The sequence below is a fragment of the Nannospalax galili genome, unplaced genomic scaffold (assembly GCF_000622305.1).
Source record: "Nannospalax galili isolate Female #2095 unplaced genomic scaffold, S.galili_v1.0 scaffold1217, whole genome shotgun sequence".
Classification (NCBI taxonomy): domain Eukaryota; kingdom Metazoa; phylum Chordata; class Mammalia; order Rodentia; family Spalacidae; genus Nannospalax; species Nannospalax galili.
In genome coordinates, this window is record NW_008339068.1 from 358523 (window position 1) to 374303 (window position 15781).

The 15781-nt window shown below is 53.2% G+C and overlaps 1 protein-coding gene and 1 pseudogene across 1 annotated transcript in view; both read right to left on the reverse strand.

Moving 5' to 3' along the window:
• Positions 1–446: 446 nt before the first annotated feature.
• On the reverse strand, positions 447–3545 carry LOC103734735 (annotated as a pseudogene).
• Positions 3546–3989: 444 nt separating this feature from the next.
• The window catches only part of Sspo (SCO-spondin), a 51979-nt gene continuing 40187 nt past the window's right edge, over positions 3990–15781 (reverse strand). The window contains 28 exon segments of the mRNA XM_029563918.1: positions 3990–4157; positions 4741–4835; positions 4837–4883; positions 6232–6324; positions 6457–6552; positions 7329–7534; positions 8251–8297; positions 8408–8550; positions 8648–8763; positions 8867–9084; positions 9198–9336; positions 9989–10105; positions 10259–10417; positions 10650–10868; positions 10871–10930; positions 11166–11212; positions 11431–11554; positions 11722–11853; positions 12450–12617; positions 12939–13070; positions 13073–13282; positions 13460–13506; positions 13580–13732; positions 13963–14209; positions 14312–14443; positions 15213–15360; positions 15362–15381; positions 15575–15778. Of these exon segments, the coding sequence (XP_029419778.1) occupies positions 4135–4157; positions 4741–4835; positions 4837–4883; positions 6232–6324; positions 6457–6552; positions 7329–7534; positions 8251–8297; positions 8408–8550; positions 8648–8763; positions 8867–9084; positions 9198–9336; positions 9989–10105; positions 10259–10417; positions 10650–10868; positions 10871–10930; positions 11166–11212; positions 11431–11554; positions 11722–11853; positions 12450–12617; positions 12939–13070; positions 13073–13282; positions 13460–13506; positions 13580–13732; positions 13963–14209; positions 14312–14443; positions 15213–15360; positions 15362–15381; positions 15575–15778 (3542 nt within the window). The 3' untranslated portion in view covers positions 3990–4134.

Here is a 15781-nt window from a genome sequence, read left to right on the forward strand (position 1 = left end):
GAATGAAATTTTTTTGCAAAAAATAAAAAAAGTGTTTGTCATAAAAATAATGATAACCCCATGCTGCACAAACAACTGCATAAAAAAAATAAAAAACCCATGCTGCAGATAGTTCTAGTGTATCTTGTCAATAGACAAAAGATCTTAAGGTCTTCAGCTCCATTTTTTTTCAATGTGTATGAGTGTATTGCCTGCATGTGTGTAAGTGCACCTGTGTCGTGTGATGCCTGTAGAGGTCAGAAAAAGGCATCAGGTCTCCTGGAACTGGAGCTACAGATGATTGTTAACCACCATGTGGATGCTGGGAATTGAACTCGGGTCCTCTGCAAGAGCAGTCACTGCTCTTAACCACTGAACCATCTCTCCAGCCCCAGCTCCAATCTTTTATTCCTTTCTTACTGATGGAATTTTGTATTCATTTCTCTTTGCTGGATGACTCAACTGGATCAGGGTGGGGATGGTAAGAAAGCTTCAGGAATGGTTGAATTCTCAGCTGATGGATCCACTGCTTTTGTCTGTCATCTTGTGGTTTAGGGTTCTCTGGGCATCTGCACTGGTAATTGAAGTTGCTGCCATACCAACGTTGAGGTGGCTGCTCACCTTGGGTCTCATCCCCTTGATTTTCCTTGACTTCTTCATTGCGATCCTCTCTAGGCTGTTCTTGGTGAGGAGGGCCCCCACGGAATTGTGGTCTATACCTATACATACTCTGCCTCACTGATCTCCCTAGCTCTCCTGCACCCTGCTTGTCAGCACCCTCCATCACTTCTCCCTGAACAGGAGGGTTGGCATATTGTGGTTGACATCCATAGGATCTCTGCATGTAGTAAGACTGGAAATTTCACCTGAGTTGTTGGGCCTGGCCTTTCAGGAGCACTCTCCAATCCCTCATTCTTTTCCTCAGTCTCATTATTCTGGTCATTCTGCTGATAATTGCGTGGAGGGCCCCTACAATGTGGACAGTGTCTGTAATGGTTATGGTCCACTGTGCATTTATTGCCCTGACCTGGAACTCCACCAGGGCCTGTAATACTTGCTGCCTCTGCACCCTTTTCTCCTACTGCACACTCCACAGTCTCCCTATCTCCTACACTGCGAAGGTGCTTCCTGGGGCCGTTCTTCCTTATGGCAGTCTGGTGTACACATACGTCTTCTTTGGTGTCACTCCTGTTGAAACCATATCCGTCTCTTACATTGAACCATCTGACTTTTCCCCAAACCTTCCTTGTGATGACCTTTTTATTCCCACCTGCAGGATGCCTGCGTGACTGCCCATTGTGCCAGACTTGGTGTAGGCGGCACTGAGGGTAGGGTGGGGGTGGAGGGGCAGGTGGCTGTGGATCCTGACCTCACTGCTTGCTCATGGTTGTAGTGATGGTGACTGGGGGAGGTGGGAGGAGGTCTGAATGTGATCAAAATACCTCATACGAAATTCTGGAATCAAAGGAACTTAAAAAAAAAAAAAAAAAACAACTGGGGCTGGAGAGATGGCTCAGTGGTTGAAAGCATTGGCTGCTCTTGCAGAGGATCTGTGTTTGGTTCCCAGCACCCACGTGTTGGCTAACAATCATTTTTAATTCCAGTTCCAGGGGTCCATCACCCTCTTCTGGCTTCCACAAGCACTGCATGACATATGTGTGCTTATATCATGTATGCAAAACACTCACACATAAAATAAAAATAAGTAAACCAAAAAAAATTAAAAAGAAATAAAGAAAACTAATAGAGAAATTGGTACCAGGAGTGGGGTGTTGTTGTGAAGAATTTGACCATGTTGTTTTTTTGTAGGACTGTGGAACACTTTGGAATTTTGGAATAGGAAGCAGTTTAATGCTATAATCAGAGCTTAATGGGCTGTTCTGGTATGAGTCAGGATTGTAGAGGCCAGGTTCAGAATATTCCAGAAGGAGAGGATAACAAGGACTTAAACAGCATTTGGGATATTTTGGCAAAGAATCTGGCTACCTTCTGCCCACAGCCTAGGAATTTGCCTATAGCTACTTAAAAAGTAATGGTGGTGGTGAGGGCTGGAGAGAAAACTCGGTGATTAAGAACACTGGCTGCTCTTGCAGAGGACCCAGGTTTCGTTCTCAGCACCCTCATGGTGGCTAATAACTCTCTGAAACTCCAGTTCTAGTGGGTCAAACACCTTCTCCTGATCTCTGGGGGCATTGGTCACACATAGTGCACTTACATACATGCAGGAAAAATACTCATAGCCATAAAAAAAATCAAAAAATAATTTAAGTAATGGACTAATTTCTTTGGTGAAGGAAATTTCAAGACAGCATAATTTTGAATCTGTGGGTTGGTTATTACTAATAAATGTTATGCAAGTTTACAATGAATAAGAAGTAGGGCAGAAGGAAATATAAAATGTACAGTCTGGAGAGAAAGAGAGTACTGGGAAGGCCAAGACATGTTATGGGAGAGGCTGTAACTGATAAGGATATTAACTGCATTAAGAAGAGGTGTCCTGCTCTTCACTAGAACAATGGAAAGAGTGCCCTTAAGCTTCCAACTTGTGAAAGAGAGCCTAAGGTGTTTTCTGTTCCTAGAAAATCACTACGTACAAATGCTCCTGGTAATGTGGATGAAGTAGGCCAAGGTCCAGCCCAAGCCAGCAGCTGAATTTGGCAGTGTTGTCTTCATAGTACTGATTTTAGAGAAATGAAAGATTCAAGAATGAAGGGATCATTGGTTCTTTCTCTGTGGTTTCAGAGACCCACTGACGCCAGGCAGTGTGTTGCAGGGGAGTCTCTACATGATGAAGGCCCTGGGAGGCCGTTGCATGAAGCTGTGAAGGTGAAGCCTGGGTTGCAGTGGAGACCTCAAGATGTTGCGGATGCCAGAGCCATGAGACATCTGCCAAGGAGAGCTGCATACAGGGAGCAGAACCAGCCCAAGAGAGAGTACATGTTGCAGACAGCAAAGTTGGAGGGGTGGAGCCATCTAAGTCTTTTGGAATTAAAGTCCCAAGGACATGGAACTACAGGATTTAGTGTTTTCCCTGCTGGGTTTCAGTCCAGTTTTGGTCCCATATTTTCTCTCTGTGCCTGCATTCCTCCATTTTGAAATGGAAATGCATATTCTGTGCCAGTGTATGTTAGAAGTATGTAATTTGCTTTTTTTTTTATTTCACAGAGAGTAACAGTTAAGAGATGGTCTTGTGTCTCAGAAGAGACTTTGGACTTCTGAACAGTGTTCATATTGTTAAAGATGATGGAAACTTTTAACGTTGGACTAAATGCATTGTGTTTTATGATATGGTCATGGGTCTATGAGGACCAGAGTGTGGAATATGGTGGTTTGAATGAGAAGTGTCCCCCATAGGCTCAAGTATTTGAATACTTCGTCAGTTTGGGGAGGGTCATGGAAAATGTAGGTGGTATAAAGGAAGCACATGCCTGGGGGTGAGCTTCGAAAGTTCATAGCCTAGTCCCACTTTCAGTTGCTGTGTTTCCTGTTTGCTGTTGGAGATGTGAACTCTCTGCCTCTTGTTCTGGCCACCATGCCTGCAGCTTGCTGCCAAGCTTCCCTGCCATGGACTCATCCCTCTGGAATGATAAACCCAAAGAAACTTCCTTTTGTAAGTTACCTTGATCAAGGTGTTTTATCATAACAACAGAAAAGTAACTAATACACTGTATAAATTACACTTCAATAAGACTGTTGTCAGAAGGAAGCCTGAATGTCCATGGAATTCTCTGTTGTGTTGTAATAGAATCACAATGGGTTGATGAATATGATCTTGGACACTTATGATGCCTAATATGAGAGATCTTCAGGCTTTATATTTAACCTTGTCCTACTACAGCTGAGGAAACTGAGGCAGTGATGGGAAGTGACTTGTCTAGAGTCACCAGCCATGGTATACTGTGGTGAATGATGGTGGCCTCACAAGGCCTTTGCACAGGTCCAGGCTGTGCCCTTCCTCCAAACCCCTGTTGAGGCCAAGAATAGAGACTACACACAAGTTTGTTGTTTTGTTGCCAGTGTCACTTTATTTGGGATATGCTAAGGCCAGGGCATGGATCCTAGGTCTGAGTTGGGGGAGTGGGCACTGAAGGAAGTGGTGAGTTCCACGGAGCCCTTTGTGGGGGGATGAAAATGGACAACATCCAGTAGAGCCTGTTAACGCTTCGAGAAATCACCACCTGTGGATGGATGAGAGAACTGGGCCAGTGAGAGGGAGCATGCTCAGGCCAGGAGGAGCTGGGGCAAGGGCAGTGGAAGAGGAGGTGGAGCTGCCTGGAAGGAGCCCTGTGAAGCCAGTTCTCTACTGCCCTCCACCCAGGTTGCCTTGGCTCCCTGCCTGCTGTTTTTTCCCCCACACCTGGCAAACAGTGTGACCTCAGTACACATTAGGTACAGTAATAAGAACTAAGCACGGCCAGATACTTCATACGCATGCTTTTCCGAAGTCCCTCCAGCAAAGCCTATTTAAAGGATGGGCTTAGGGGTACCCAACAATTAAAAAAATGAACTGGGATGTGAACAAGGTATGATTTACTCCGAACATCCAAACAAGATTGGAGGAAAAATAAATAGAATGTGAGATGGAGTAAGGATCAGATCAGATCAGAACTAAAGGAAAAGAATGGGGCGTGTCTGTGCAGGGCCTGAGGCCCTCCAGAGTCCAGGCCCCATCCATGCGGAGCCCCGCCCCTTCATCTAGACCCTACCCCGCCCACCAGAAGCCCCGCTCCTCCGTCTCCGCCCTACCCAACCCAGACCCACCCTGGCAGGCGCTGCACTGGCAGCTGTGGATGACCGGAAGGACCACAGGCTCTGTGTGGCCGCCGGGGCAGCGCAGGTTCAGGATCCGCACCGGGGTCCAGGCGGTAGCTACAGCATTCGCACTGGCTCTGCAGGTATGGCTCCTGAGCGAGAGAGCCAAATGGTTTCCCTCCCTTTCTCCCTGCCTTTCCATTCTAGAGAGAGGGCCGAATCCCAAGGTAGCTTGGGGTGGGGAGTGTTACCACTAAGCCCCCTTCCCCAAGAAGCCCAATTTCTGCACTCCAGCCCCCGCCCATCTGAACATCCAACCACCTACAGGTTAATGCAGGTAAAGACATGGCTTCCACCCTAAGGGGCTCTGGGTCTAGATGGGTAATATATGAAACTGCAAACAATTGAGTTGACGTGCACAGTTGTGACCCTAAGCACAGTTGCCTTTCCAGAGCACACCCTCTTGCATCGCAGAACACATGACTTAATTTATAATTCTATTTTGAGACATTCAAATAATATCAAGTTCAAAAATTGCAGAAGTTGTATCTCCTAACTACTTTCTTCACTCTGTATTTTAAAAGTTCTTTAATGCCAGCACTTGGAGGCAGAGGCAGGCAGAGCTCTTTGAGATTGAGGCCAACCTGGTTTGCATAGTGAGTTCCAAGCCTGCTGTAGCCACAGGGAGAGCCCGTCTCAAAAACAAACAAACAAAAAAACAAAACAAAGTTCCAAAAGTGGTTTGGGAAAGCATTCCTGGGAAGCACAGGGGGAGGAACAGCATCTTTGGGGACAGACCGGGAACTAAGCACAGTTGTCTTCCAGCACTAACAAACCCGGGTGAATGGACACAAAAGAGAATGGCCTCAGAGCAGATGTGAGGCTCTGGGAGCCAGGAGCTGGGTCTCCATTCAAAGAGAATGCAGGTGGCCTGAGTCACAGCTCTTCAGGTTCTAAGCTAAGGGAGTCAGGGTATGAGGCACCTAAGGAGTTCCTGATGACAGGCAGGGCTCCACTTCTAGGTCCAAGCCCGGCAAGCAGAAAGAACTGACTCTGGGCCTGCTCAGGTATCTTACAGGGAAAGCCAGGGAGTATTTATCAGTAAAAAGCCAACCCTGGGCTCCCTCCAGCTGTCAGTATGACGGGTATGGGTGTCTGGACTGTTTGCCAGGTGACACAGTGGGCTTAGCATGCTCTGGCGATGAGTGCGGCCCCAGCTCTGTCAGCTCTGTGATCCAGGTGGCAGGGATCTCTAGTGAAGTTTTGGAGTTCTGTGAGGTGCCTGCAGGAGGCTGGCTCTGACTCTGAGCCAGCAAGTGTTGGCAGGAGGTAACAAGATATAGAAATAGGTTGTGACTGAGGGGACTTTAGGCAAGGGCACAACCTGGGAGAAATGGAGACACTCTAATCCCGATGCAAGCAGGCTTGGGGAAGGTAGGAACATGGCAGGCTGAAAGGCTGGGTGTAAGATGGTGGGGCAGAAAAGTCCAGACCAGAGACAGGCATAATAGGGGTACCCATACCCTTCATATCCAAAGTGTCCTGTTGGCAAGTGGGACAACAGCTCCCTGGCTCCTGTACCATCACTTCACCCTACAGGGAACCATCCATGATCCACTCAGGAGGACGGCCCATTTCCCCACATTGCCTGCCCAGAGATCCTAAGACCATCTGTGGAGGGAAGGAGCTATGGAGCTGCCCAGAGGGCTGTAGGTCACTGGGTACCTGAGCACAGGTGAGACCTGGGCAGTGCCATGTGCAGACACTCCTCCCACTGAGGCAGCGGCACCTCTCACAGGCCTCCTGTCATTCAGATCCAGGCTGTGGGGAGGGCAGAACTTCCAGTTAGTTTCTCCCAGATTTTCTTTATTTTATAATATTTTGTTTATTATCTTTATGTGTATGAGTGTATTGCCTGCATGCGTGTAAGGGCGCCCATGTCATGCAATGCCCCTGGAGATTAGAAGAGGGCATTAGATTCCCCTGGAACTGGAGTTAGCCACCATGTGGGTGCTGGGACTCAAACACGAGTCCTCTGTAAGAGCAGTCAGTGCTCTTAGCCACTGAGCCATCTCTCCAGCCCCAGAATTTTTTTTTAAAGATTTTATTTTTATTTTTAAATTGTGTGTGTGTGTGTGTGTGTGTGTGTGTGTGTGCGCGCGCATGTGAGTGCATGTGCCCATGAAGGCCAGAAGAAGATATAAGGTACTTTAGAGCTGGAGTTATAGGCAGTTATGAGCCACCAGACATGGGTGCTGGGAACTGAACTTTGTTCTTCTTTAAGAACAGCATGTGCTCTTAACTGCTGAGCCACCTCTCCAGCCCTCCAGATTTTCTAGGAGAACACTTCAGTCCTAAACCCAGTCTGGGAGTTCCAGTCAGAGCAGTGGACTAGCACTGGAACCTGGCTGGGGAATTCGCAGGAGTTCAATGCACTAGAGCCAGGCGGGTTGAATTTCAACCCAGGGCCAGTTGAGGCTAGACAAGGCAGAGTCTGCCCACTGCTGCAGGCCCAGGAGTCGGGGAGCCCAGAGAGGTAGAGATACAGATCAATAGGTGGGGCGTCCTTGGGCAAGGAGGGGCAGCTGGTGTCTCACCAAGTGGCGCCGTGACTCACAGTGGTCTTCAAGGACGCAGGAACCTGCCTGGCTGTGGAAGTGCCCCGGCTGGCACACACAGCCTGGAGCCTGTACTGCAGTGCAGTTCCCATGAGCCAGTGTTGTGTTCAGCTCTGGGCATGTCTGTTCACAGAGCCCAAGTTCCCCAGGGCTCACTTGCTGCCACATTTCTCCAGGAGGACATTTGGCAGGAAGACCATCCGCCCATTGTCTCTGGTCAGCCCTGCATTGGACCTAGATGGCCCGCTCCACCAGGCACCCCTCAGGTACCGCAGCTGTCCCCTTCCTATGCCACCTCATGGCTCCAGCAGCCATTAGCTGTGCCTCTCAGATCCCTTCAAATACGGGGCCCAGACAGGTCTCACCCTCTGACCAATCCTGTCCACCTGATTTCTACATTCTTGGCACTCTGTACCATCCTGAGGGTGCTGCTTACTTGTCAGAAACTCGAAGACTGTTCTGGTGGGTAGCCCACCTTCAGCAGCTAGGCAGAGTGCTGGGGACGTTGCCAGACCTGTGGGCAACACCACAGGTGGAATGCTGAGGGCCTGGGGTTTTGTCAGTCCAGGTCCCTCTTTTCCACTCATCCCTCTGGACCTCAATTTCATCATTAGCAGGAAGCAAGCCTTGCTGGCCTCACTCACAGCTTGGCTCAATGTCCACGCACTGTACTTAGGGATTACCCCCACGAGTAGACATGTGCAGTACCCAAGGAGTGCAGGGTAGGGAGTGCTGGGCCTCAGAGCAGGAGGCGGCCCATGTGGACAGGGAGAAGACACTTCCTGAAGGAAGTAGCTCGGCCTGGGTTGTAGGCAGGGCCCCCTTCCCTTGGCTTTGGACTGGGTTGTAGGCTGGGCCCCTTTCCCTTGGCTTTGGACTGGCAAAAGCAGCTGTGTCTCACCCTGACAGTCAGTGAGGTTGCAGCTGAAGACTCCACCTTGGCAGATGCTGGGAAGACAGAAGCAACTGCTCAGAGGCCCCCTGGCCCCAATCCCCCCCACCCCATTCTCAGAACCCTGCCCTCCACCCGGGGCCCCTTCTTGGCCTTTGGCCCTCACCAGTGTGTGCAGTTCCATGTGAGCACAGTCCCTGGGGGCAGCTCCTGGGCCTGCTCTTCAAAGGGCAGGGTGAGGCCCCAGGGCAGAGAAAGCTGGGTGCAGGGGCCGGCAGCAGGGGCCACACACAAACCGTTGTGTAGCAGCTAAGGTGGGCAGATCAGTTACACTTGGATTCCTGCCCTATGCCTTCACACCAGCCTGCTTCCCCCACAGAGAAATCAGAACCCACACCAGACTCGCCCGTCCCCCAGGGCAGCCACAGCCAAGCTGGCAGGGTTCCCGAATGCAGATGCTGCCAGGCTGCAAGTGGGAGCAGAGGCTCGGGCACATTGTGGCACAGGTACTGAGCACCTGCACTCTAGGGAGCATAATGAGGTGGAAGCGCCCGGGTTATAGACTGCCTCTTCTCCCTGCCTGCCTGGGCCAGCAGCAGTGGAAGACTGGACCAGCCACAGGTGCAGGCAGGGCACTCACCAGGGCAGGGTTTCGGGCTGCACGCTTGCTGTGGCTGCAAGTCCAGGGCCTGACAGGGCGCTCCCCCAGGACGCTCCTCACAGCTTCGATGTCGTTCCATGATGCCCCCACCACAGGCAGCTGAGCACTGGCTCCAAGCTGACCAAGGTCCCAGGACTGGACACTCAAGGTGTGGACACACCAGGGATCCACTGATGCATGTGCTGTGGACGAGGCTCAGGCCCCAAGTTGGGACAAAGCAGCACCCATAGCCTTGGCCTGGCCCCATGCCAGCCACCCAAAGCCCCTAGTGTGATTCGACACCATGGCAGCATACCAATTATAGCAGTCCAGTTGGGCCACCTGGATTGGGGCCAGCTCCCAGGAGGCATTGGCCCTGGGAAGGCCACAGCAGCAAGAGGAGATGGACACACAGCGTCCGTCCTGCACCAGCTGACCAGGGGGACATCTGCAGCCTGTGGAGGACGACTAAGATTCAGTGCTTGAAAAAGGTTTGGGAGTGTAGAAGGATGACTATTAGGGAAGAGGAAGAGGATCAGGAGGAAGACTGGGAGAATGAAGGGGTGCGGGAGAGTATGATCAAAGTAGAGTCTATGCGTGCATGAAAACGTGGCAACAAAACCCATCATTTTGTACAGTTAATACGTGCTAATGAAAAGGCTAAAAAATTTTTAGTGCTTGGGGAAATGTCTGTATAATGGATCCCTCCAGCAGCCAGACTGGGTTCAAAGCATGGTCTTCATGCATGGAGGTACCCCCGGGAACCCTTTTAGCCATATGTGACATCCTCCTAAATACAGCAGATCTTGTTTATTTTGAGAAAGGATCTTGCTATATAGCCTAGTTTGGCCTTGAACTCATAATGTATCCCAGCCTCCTGCCTTAGGCTCCAGAGTACTGAGATGTACAGATGCGACCCGCATGGCCGGAGACTCAGCAGGTTTTGATGGAGTCTCAAGGAAGGACTCAAAGTGGCTAAAAGTGGCTAACTTTCTTGTCCTCTCATGCTAAACAGTCTGACGTTTCCCTACTCCACCCCTACACCTACAGTTAAGAGCACCCAGGCATCCCAGAATCCCTAGGCCAGGCCATGATGTGGCCAGCTACCTGGGCTGCAGGGTCCCTGTAGACACTGCACACCATCCCAGAGGTCGATACAGCTTCGAGGACATTGGTTGGCACAGTCAAGGGTAAACACGGTGCCCTGGCTCTCGCAGCTCTCCCCTGGGGTCCAGAAGTAGGAGTCTGTGCTGGGATACTCCTGACCCCCCCAGAGCAGCTCCTCCCTTCCACTGCGCACCTCCAGAGCAGAGGCACCAAGCCCTTTTGGGGGCCATTTCCAGTGTTCAATTTCAGCCCCCTCAGGATGGTGGTTACCTGGGCAGGACCCCATGTTACAGCTCTCTGTCTGAGCCCAGGGTCCCTTGCAGTCTTCTCCAGGGGGACCTCCTGCCTCTCTCCAGCACAGCCGGAATCGGCCACTGCAGGGCACCTGGCAGGAGCTCCAGGGTCCCCAAGGACTCCATTGGCATATATCTAGTGAAGAATGGAAATCTTTGCCTCAGATCCCACCTTCCTACATCCACCCCAGGCCTTGGCTCCACCCCTGGAGACCTGTCTTGAGATCCCCAAGTTCCCTTTCTTCTAGCAGGTACTGGCACTCCACCACAGCTCAAACCCAGACCCCTGGAGTGAACCTGTGGCCAGCCCCACCTGGGCCCTGACCTGCCACCAGTATGCCAGGCCTCTTTTGCCTGCTGGCCTGAACCCTCCCTTACCACTCCAGGATCAGGGCAGAGGCGTTGTTGGCTGAGAGCCACAGTACAGAGGTCAGGGTCTCTGGCCCAGGGTCTCCCTGTCTCAGGGTCCAAGCAGAGCCAGGGTCGGTGTTGCTCTGAAGCCAGCAGAGGAACCGAGGTTGGAGGGAAGCCTATTGGGTCCAGAGGCCAGCGCCCCTCAAGGGCTGTCCTGGAGGTAGGGCCAAGGTGCTTCGGGGCAGGCAGGGCCCATAGGGTGACCACTCCGACCAGCCATTCAGAGGCAGAAGACCTAGAGGAGCAAAGGACTTATGCTGGTCTCAGGGACTACTCAATTCAGAGAGCCCAGTGGGCAGGCAGGAAGGGCTCAGGATCACACCCAGGAAAGGTAGCAAATAGGAAAGGCTGAGGGAGGCGTGGGGTTAGGGATGCCATTTGTCTAGGATTGTCTTGACTTTAGCAATGAGAGTTCCATATTCTGAAGTCCCCGCCCTGAGCACAGACGGGTCTCCCAAGGCCAGAATTACCTTCGCAGCCCCAGCTGGAACACTGCAGCTCTCCATGCTGGCACTCACTATGAGAGGGGGACATCAGGGTAGGATGTGGGAAGCTTAGGAACAAGCCCAGCTGGGGGTATGTGTCATCTAGTCCCAGGGCTGGGCACCCTGGGGCACATTTTCCCAGGCTGAGCTGGGCCTGGGGGGCTTAGGTCGGACTCTACTGGGTCAGGGTATCCCTTGCTCACCCTACTTCTGGCTTCAGCTTGCTACCTTTTCTCCCCACGTTACTCACCGTTCCTTACAGCCCAGCTACAGGTGGTCCCCAGGGGCCAGGGTCACTCTAGCTCCCTCTCCTGAGGTATGGGAGCAGTTACACTGCTCTGGGAGAATGCAGTCCCCACCTTGCTCCAGCAGAAGGAAAAATGAAGGCAGTTTGCAGCTGGGAAGAGACCACCGTCACCCAAGTGCCCAGCACCATGTTGGCTTCTAGCAGTACACAGGTGCTGAGCCCATGTTTGGGGTGGTGAACACCAGGTGGATATGGCTCCCAGCACAGGAATGTCTCCCCAGCTTCTAGTTCTCACCTTGGGGCAGTAGCAGCCAGGCTGACAAGGTGGCAGGTCCTGGCAGAGCCGATGGCTCAGGTATGTGGCACAGAGCGCAGCGCAAGGGGAGCCACAAGACTGGAACTCAAAGGGAGATGGGTAGCTGTCCTCTGAGGGGAGAGGGAGGGAGGCTGGTAGAGGAGCAGCCCAGAGACACTGCCCCCCGCCAACCACAGCACATGCTGCATGGTCCCACTGCTGAGGATCACCCGTTGGTAAGTACAAGACTGTCCCTCTGTTGTCTGTCAAGAAAGACTAGCACCCTCCAACCCCTTCTCCTTAATCTAGCACCTGCACAGCTCATGTGCCCCAGGGAAGGATTAGGACAGCTGGACCTCAAGATCCAGGACGATGCATGGAGGAGGGTCTGAGGGAGCGAGGGCTCTGGTGGGTGCTCTAGGGATTGGGAGATAGGGGACAGAGGGACAAGATGTAGGACAGCTCCAATAGATGCTAGGCAAGACACATTGCATCTGAGGCAGTTACATGGGACAAAGCGCAGTGGCACTAGCAGCTACAAAGTGGGTGAAATGCGAGACACTATGAGGTGTATAACTAGTGGGGTGGGATGGAGGGGGCGTGACTGTAACCAAGGAAGGGGTCAGTGCAAACCCTGGTTCATTGCACTGTGGTCCTGGGGGAGGTGGGTCTGCATGAGGGCAGCTGCCCCTCCTCAGCTCCCTGGCCTCTCCCTCCTGTGCCTCACCAGAGCAGTTGGCAGCGGGGCATGGCCGGAAATGGCCATCCAGACGCATGAAGGGGGGGCCTTCCCTGGCCCGGCCAGGCACTGGCCCCTGGTGTCGGTAGCGCTGCTGCAACAGCACCTTGCATGAGCAGTGAGTCCAGCTGCTCCACTCACTCCATATACGGTCCTCTAGAGATGGGCAGGGATGTCAGCTGGGAGCTCTCAGAGCTCCCACAGCTTCTCCCATGCCCCCCACCCCTGCCCTATCTGGGACCCAGCACAGGAAAAGGGCAAGAGGCAGCCATGGATTCTGAAAGGCCCTACTGACTGGGTTCTCTCTCGATGGGCAAAGAGGGCACGTAGCAAAGGGCTTTGATGGGCACAAAGCACAATGCTGCAGGGGAGGTGGAGGGACATTTCAGAAAGATAGTCTAAAGTTGGGAAAATATTTATTCCCTGGAATTTCCCAAGGTGAGAAAGCGGGAGAGCTTTGCTCCTGGGCACACTTACCCAGGCAGGGCCCTGGGTAGCAGGCCTGAGTGTCCAGGCGTGAGAAGGTGTCATTGCACAAGGGATCTGCTTTGGTCAGCAGGCAGGGGCAGGACTCAGAGCAGGAGGCCAGGCCTGGGCCACAGCTGCGGAACAGGGTCCCCAGGGGCCCCAGGAGCAGGTCTCCAACAGCTGCAGGCATGGTTGCTGCCCGCAATACTGAGTCTGGATGTCAGGGCCCTGGCAGGGTGGGCTCCCATGCTGAGGGGCTGGCACCAAGCAGGCTCGAGTGCGGACCTGGTTTCCACCTCCACAGGAGACAGAACAGTGGGACCAGGAGGACCACAGCATCCAGCCCCTGGGCACTGTGGGAAGGCACAGATGAGATTAGAGTGCCAAAGACCCAGACGTAAGGTGGGGACCCTCATGACCCAGAGGGTAGAACTGGGTGTGTGTTGAGGGATATGGGACATAGAGCAGATGGCCGTCAAGACACAAGGTCAGTAAGGTGGGCTGAGTTGGGGGACAGATGAAGCCCAAACCTGCACACTCGGTGTCTTCACAGACCACACCCTCCAGGGTGCCGGAGCTGGAAAGAACCTGGACTCAGGAACCTGCTCTCCAAAAGGAGAGTGGGTCACCCTTCCCTGGCCTACACTTACCACTGCTGGCACTCTCCCTGCAGCCAGTTGTCCCCCAAGGTGCAGGGGTGGGCGTCCTGTAGGCACAGGGGCGGGCAGGGGGCCTCAGAGCAGGACTGACTCTGCGACTGTTCCTCCTGACACTCTGGGGCCCATAAGCCTGACATGGAGGACCTGAGCAGGGCCGAGCAGAGGAAGGAACAAATGCCTAGTGTTCTACATAGTCCTTCTGCCATCAAGGGGAAACTCTGGGGTGGGCATGAGGGTAGCTACAGAAAGGCCTGAGTGATCAGCACAAACTGGTCCAGAATATGGGGTGGAGCAAAGTCACTGATGAAAGAAGGACCTGGGAATGCTCTGTTAGAGAGGGGACAGGTCAGACAGAAGGACACCCAGCCCCATACCTGAAGCGGCTCTGCTGCCCTCCAGGCCCACATGAAGGACTGCAGGGACTCCAGGCAGACCAGCGACTCCAGGCACAGCGGGCAGGAGGCGGGCAGAGCTGAGAAATGCAGGAGAGCCACCCAGCCTGGCAGGAGCAGTTGTTGTAGGAGTCTTGATGTTGGCTCCCTGGGGCCCAGCTATGGCCCTGGGCATCTGTGCACTCACAGTGCTCCACTGGCACGCAGCCACCATCCTGCTCCAGAGACCCTGTGGAGAGATGGCCCTCAAAGGCTGATGCTGGTATCCAGACCACACCTGCCTTCTCACTGAGTGTTAACCTGAGGTGCCTAAAGGACCTCTGGCACGTACCTTCAGAGCGGCGACAGCCTGGCTGGCAGACCTGGCCTTCCTGACACACGACTCCCTCCTGCAAATCTGAGCATTGGTGGGGGCAGCGGTTAGCACAGCTCACTAGCTCCATGCCTGATGGGCAGCCTTCCTCTGAATGGGGAGGGAGAAGGCCCAGTGTCAAGAGGACCTGGAGCTTCAGGACCCTTCTCCTTCCTTATCAGGGACTCCTAGAGGCTCCAGGTCCTTTGCTCCACATTTGTGTCTGTTGAGACATGGGAGGTTTGGGGAAGTCCTAGGATGGGTCCACTCTAAGTGCACAGTAAGCTCTTTCTACCTCCAGTGAGTTATCAGCACCTAGCTAGGCACCCAATAAGTGTTTGCTGAGCTGGACTGAATTTGTGCATCTCAGAAGCTAGGAGAGAGCCCTGATGTGATGAGCAGGGCAGTGTGCAGAGTGAATGGGGAATCTCGCAGTAGAGAGGGTGAGCTCTGGAGTAGCCAAGGCTCTTGAGGTTAGGGAGCTTGGGAGAAGCAAGAGGATGAATATGGGAGAGGGTGGGGCTCACTTATAGTCTCTGATTCAGTTTACATCTGGAAGGACGAGGCACACCTCTGACCTCACCCCTCAACCCGTCAGAAACCTTGCCAGAGCTGGATGGTTCTCCAACAGCTAAAGGGCAGAGAAAGCTGGGCAGGTGACAGATCTTTGCAGCTCAACTCTAGGCCACGAAGGACCCAGACACACACAATATGTCCCTGCCCAGTACTCAGATCAGCCATCCCTGCCCCAGGTCAGCGAGGTAGCAGCCTGTCTTCTATAGCCCATTACGTACAGTGAGGATGAAATTAGAAGTAGGGTGAAGAGGGCTTTGCAGAAGGAAGCTCAGTAGGCAGGAAGTGGCTGTTTCCACTGAAGTACCACACGGCATGGGATTGCAGAGTCGGGCATGGTGCCTTTCCCCGACACAGGGTGCTCCCCCATTCTGGGGAGGTGGGCTCGAGCAGCTTCTGCCTCTCAGGGATTGGCCCCCTCCACAGCTGCGATCACACCAGGACCAGGGGCTCCAGGCGAGACCAGCCCCCAGGCACTGTTAGGAAAAGAATAGCTCCATCAGGGGTCAGCTCAAGCAGTGGAGTCCCACATGTCCCATGGGCCTAGGAGAGGGGTGGTGGCATGATCAGGTAGGCTGGGTTCCTGGGAGTGAGCAAAGCCTCAGAGCTCTTCTCTTGGATAGTATCAGGGAGATCCTGAAGCACACTGCTGTCCTTAGCTCCCCTCACCTGGACAAGCACGCAGGTTGCAGAAGCGGAGTTCCTGGTATGTGGTAAGTATGTCAGGGCACCAGGGCCGGCCAGGCCCAGGGGGATGGAATGCTCGCAGGCAGTGCTGCTGGCCCACCCCGCAGCTGCGGGAGTAGGACTCCCATGGGGCCCAGGACATCCAGGAACAGTTCCCCCGTCCACAGTCAGAGCCAGAGCACGGCGGGG